General features: G+C 42.3%; 1 protein-coding gene across 1 annotated transcript in view; it reads right to left on the minus strand.

The window, feature by feature from the left end:
• Positions 1-5,000, minus strand: part of cUnh18orf63 (chromosome Un C18orf63 homolog) — a gene marked incomplete at both ends in the record, with an annotated part of 15,473 nt that overhangs the window by 799 nt on the left and 9,674 nt on the right. The window contains 2 exons of the mRNA XM_080050095.1: positions 4,088-4,274; positions 4,450-4,535. Coding sequence (XP_079906221.1) covers positions 4,088-4,274; positions 4,450-4,535 — 273 coding nt within the window. The remainder of the gene's footprint in view (positions 1-4,087; positions 4,275-4,449; positions 4,536-5,000) is intronic.

The following is a 5,000-nucleotide window of genomic DNA, read 5'->3' on the forward strand; positions in this document are numbered from 1 at the left end:
GGGACGGACACACACACACACAGGGACATAGACACACACACACACACACACACACACAGACAGACACATGCACACACACAGGGACAGAGACACACACACATGGACAGAGACACGGACACATACACACGCACACTATATAATAGAATATATTTTTATTCGAAAAATAGAAAATGTTTGAGTAGAATGAACATTTTGGTTTGATTCTACAGACTACTGACAACATTTCTACCAAATTCCCCCCCAAAAATATTGTCATTTAGAGCATTTCCATTAAGTAATGTAGAGATGAAGATTGAAGAAAAATCCAGACTGGTCTCTTAATGTTTTTCCAGAGCTGTATATACTATATGACATATATGTAATATATGTACAGCTCCGGAAAAAATTAAGAGACCAGTCTGTGTATGTAAAATAATAAAACAGCAATAAAAATAAAGAATGATTTAAAATAACAAATTGTACAGAAGCTTTATACTATCTATCTGTCTGTCTGTCTGTCTGTCTGTCTGTCTGTCTGTCTGTCTGTCTGTCTGTCTGTCTGTCTGTCCGTCCGTCCGTCCGTCCGTCCGTCCGTCCGTCCGTCCGTCCGTCCGTCCGTCCGTCCGTCCGTCCGTCCGTCCGTCCGTCCGTCCGTCCGTCCGTCCGTCCGTCCGTCCGTCAGTCCGTCCGTCCGTCCATCTATCTATCTATCTATCTATCTATCTATCTATCTATCTATCTCTCTCTGTCTGTCTGTCTGTCTGTCTGTCTGTCTGTCTGTCTGTCTATCTGTCTATCTATCAAATTTACCAGGGGTATGAATAATTTCGGGCATGACTGTATATATCAGGGCTATTCAATAGGCGGCCCGCGGGCCAGATCCGGCCCGAGAAGGACTATGTACTGGCCCCCGCCTTGACTACCGACCGACCCAAAAAAAATAAAAAATAAAATAAAATTATGAGTAAGTGGTTAAGTTAAGTGGTGCACAATTAATGTACTAGGACGCGCGATGTGTGCTTTTGCATGGTCATAACTGCGCGAAAGGCCGCGATCTGCAGTAAATAAATATGCACATGTGTCTCCAAGCGTTTCTCTATCAGCTGCTCTGTGTATGAGGCTTTGCGCGTGCGATTGTACAGCAGTGTAAGTGCATGGTCCATTATTTGTATTTAGTGTGTCTGCATAATATTGCACCAGTAGAACTTTGCATGGTATTGTCTGCATGTTTGCACAACATTTGTACCTTCACATAGCAAACAAAATTGCACAACTGTAAAGTCAGTGTCTGTAGTTTTTTTGTATTCAAATAAGCAGTTGTTTATTTCTGTACTGTGCATTGGCAACTTTGAGCAAAATACAGCCAAAATTTTCACCGCGGCGCGCTGCGCCACGTCTCCCATGACCCTGGACAGTGACCCCTTGACAAACACATGGGGGGGGGGGGGGGGGGCACTGTTGAAGAGTTAACCTATTGTGTTTTCCTGAACTGATAAGAATGTTAAACACTTAAACAACAGGCAGCCTATGTTAATCAAATAGGATTTTTTTTGATAAGCTGGTGAACTCTATTTGATAAAATAAAGACAATATATGCACTCCTATGTCGTTGTAGTGTTTTACAGTATATGTAGCTATTGATGTGATGCTCATCAATTTTAGGCATTTTTTTCTGGCCCCTCATTTCGGATCATTTCCACCAACCGGCCCCCATTCAAAACTAATTGAATAGCCCTGGTATATATGATCAAGTTACCCAGTGTCCCTTGCTGTGATAGGGGGGTCCACGCGGGAGGTTGTGACCCAGGATAGGGCATCGTTTGTGGGGTAGGAGGAGCGGGAGGGCGGTGGGTGAGCACCGGACGGTTGGAGGAAGATTTAGTCAAGTTCACTTCTTCACCACTCAGCACCTGAAGAGAAAATATATGGTTAATGGTACTGCAGTGTGTGTGTGTGTGTGTGTGTGTGTGTGTGTGTGTGTGTGTGTGTGTGTGTGTGTGTGTGTGTGTGTGTGTGTGTGTGTGAGCGTGTGTGTGAGTGTGTGTGTGTGTGTAAAAATGTTGATGGTTAATGGTAAATAGACTGCACTAATATATTAGTTTTTTCTCTCTCTCTCACACACACACACACACACACACACACAGACTACACTTTTAAGATACACACACACACACACACACACACACACACACACACACAGAATCCCAAACTACACCTTTAAATTGGGTCTTGGTTGAGTTGTGTGAATGCGTGTACGTATATTTGTCAATCTGTAGTTTGTGGGGCAGAAGCAAACCGACATTTAACTGGTGGCGATAATAAACGCAGTGCGGTTCTATGGGGATATTTAGCTGAACAGAAAGAAGTGCTGTGCAAAGCTAGAACAGTTTAAGACTCCACATCACCGTGGCAACACAACCTGTCTATCAGCTCAGACAGCGCAAAGAAAAGTCTGATGAATACATGAGAGTGATGGCCCAGCCAAGTTTCAGTAAGTTTAAAGAAGTGCCTCACTGTTACTGTCTTTGAAATGCATTTAGACATTTTAAGGGGAAAACACATTGAATTTATTATTTCAACTATTGAGTTATTTGTAAACAGCCTGCTAGTGTAGGCCAACAAGATTGATTTTCTGAATTTTCAATGCTGCTTTATTTTTATGTTTTAAATTGGGAAAGACATGTTCCAAAACGACCAATAACTTCTGTATTTAAAAAGAAATCAAGCAAGTAGGCTCAAAACAACCATTAATGAATTATAGGCTATCGCATCACAGTAGGCATATTGTCCACAATAACCACAGCCTCCCATCCAAAAAGGAACTTTAAAAAGTTGAATTTGCACTTTGATGTGCATACACATGTTAAGTGTATGGTCCATTATTTGTATTTAGTGTGTCTGTATAGTATTGCACCAAAACAGTAGAAGTTTTCTTTAATTGTGCTTTGTACTGTCTGCATGTTTGCACATCATTTGTACCTTCACATAGCAAACAAAATTGCACAACTGTAAGGTCAGTGTCTGTTGTATTTTTGTATTAACATTAACAGTTGTTTATTTCTGTATTGTGCATTGGCATCTTTGAGCAAAATACCCCCAAAATTTTTGCCGCGGCGCAGAGCCGCGCCTCCCATGACCAGGGGCAGTGACCACCTTGACTAAGCCATTTTCTGGGGGAAACACTGCTGACACAGACACACACACACACACACTCTTTCACACACACTGACACACACACACACACACACACACACACACACACACACACACAGTTTTACGAGCTAAGAGGTGCTCCAAGCAACGTGAGGAATTATTTTCATTAAACAGATGTCAGTAGATGGGATTTACTTAATAATGAATTCACTCTGAAAGGGTCACAGTTTCAGAGGAGGGGGATTTGTTTACATTCACAGAGCCTGCAGTTAGTTTACTAAACATATTTTCTCTACATGTAATTCTTAGTATTGAATAATTCTATCGTCATAAATCAAATTATTTTGAGGAACCTGGAACCAAACGTTAAGACGTTTTGGGGCGACTGTGGCTCAGTTGGTAGAGCGGGTCGGCTGATGATCAAAGGGTTGGAGGTTCGATCCCCGCCCTGCCACCTGTGTCATGGTTGTTGTGTCCTTGGGAAAGACACTTCACCCACCTTGCCTTGTGTGAATGTCGATAGTTAGCCTGCTATGTGTGTGTGAATGGTAACGTGGGAAAGGACAACAGGTCTCCCTTGCAAAAGACTCTTCGGTCTCAATGGGATTTACCTGTATAAATAAAGGTTAAAAAAAAAAAAAAAGACTAGAATATGTTTGTAAACCAAACTGTGGGCCCTGCTGCTGTAAACAACAACAGTGAAACAGTGTGGGTGTGTGTCTCTCTCTCTATCAAATTCAAATCCAAAATTGGCTTTATTGGCATAAAAAAAACATTATTGCCAAAGAAAGCATCAAATTACAAATAAAGATAATAGATAATACACAATATGAACAATAGGAACATTATATGAGTTATATACAGTGTGTGTGTGTAGGTGTGTGTAGGTGTGTGTGCGTCTCTCTCTCTCTCTCTCTCTCTCTCTCTCTCTCTCTCTCTCTGTGTGTCCATGTACCTGTATAGTAGAAGCAGAGTTGAGCCCTGCTGTGGGATAACAGGGTTTCCGGGTGAGCTTGGCAGGGACTCCACACACACTGGTCAGTTTGTCCCTTATGTCCGATTGGAAGGATCCTATCGCCGTCTGTAGGTCAACTCTGGTACTGCGCTGAATGGGCTGCAAACGCACACAGCTGAGAGGGTAACTGGGTTTAGAGTTAAGGTTAAAGGAGTGTGTGTGTGTGTGTGTGGGGGGGGGGGGAGTGGATCTACACTTGCGCATAGATTGCATTGATTATTCACTGAAACAATGTTAATGAAAAAAAAAAAAAACAGAAATAATGACAGTCATTTAAAAAACAAAGCGTTTCTTAAGGATACGTGAAGAGTCTTTGTCCGACTAGTTTGAAGTAGATGCTGCAATACACAACCTGGTCCTCTGCAAGCTCTGGGAGTCTGTAACCATACTGAACACACACACACACACACACACACACACACACACACACACACACGCACACACACACACACACACACAAAGACACAGACAGACACACACACACACACACACACACACACACACACAAAGACAGACAGACAGACAGACACACACACACACACACACACATTAAGTACAGCTCAACTGTGTGTTTTTGTGTGTGTACTTTTGTGAGAAGTGAGAACCAATTTCAGTTTTAGATCTTAAGAGTGAGGACATTTTGTCCGGTTCTCACTTTGGGACAGGCCTTTAAAGGGCTGTTTGAGGGTTAACACTAGGTTTTAAGGACAGGCCTTTAAAGGGCTGTTTGAGGGTTAACACTAGGTTTTAAGGACAGGCCTTTAAAGGGCTGTTTGAGGGTTAACACTAGGTTTTAAGGTTCAGGTATGAATTAGGTTTATGTTAGGGTTAGTGTTAGGGTTGGGGTTAGGCA

The sequence above is a fragment of the Ammodytes marinus genome (genome assembly GCF_949987685.1).
Source record: "Ammodytes marinus genome assembly, chromosome: 21".
In the NCBI taxonomy this organism is placed as follows: Eukaryota; Metazoa; Chordata; class Actinopteri; order Uranoscopiformes; family Ammodytidae; genus Ammodytes; species Ammodytes marinus.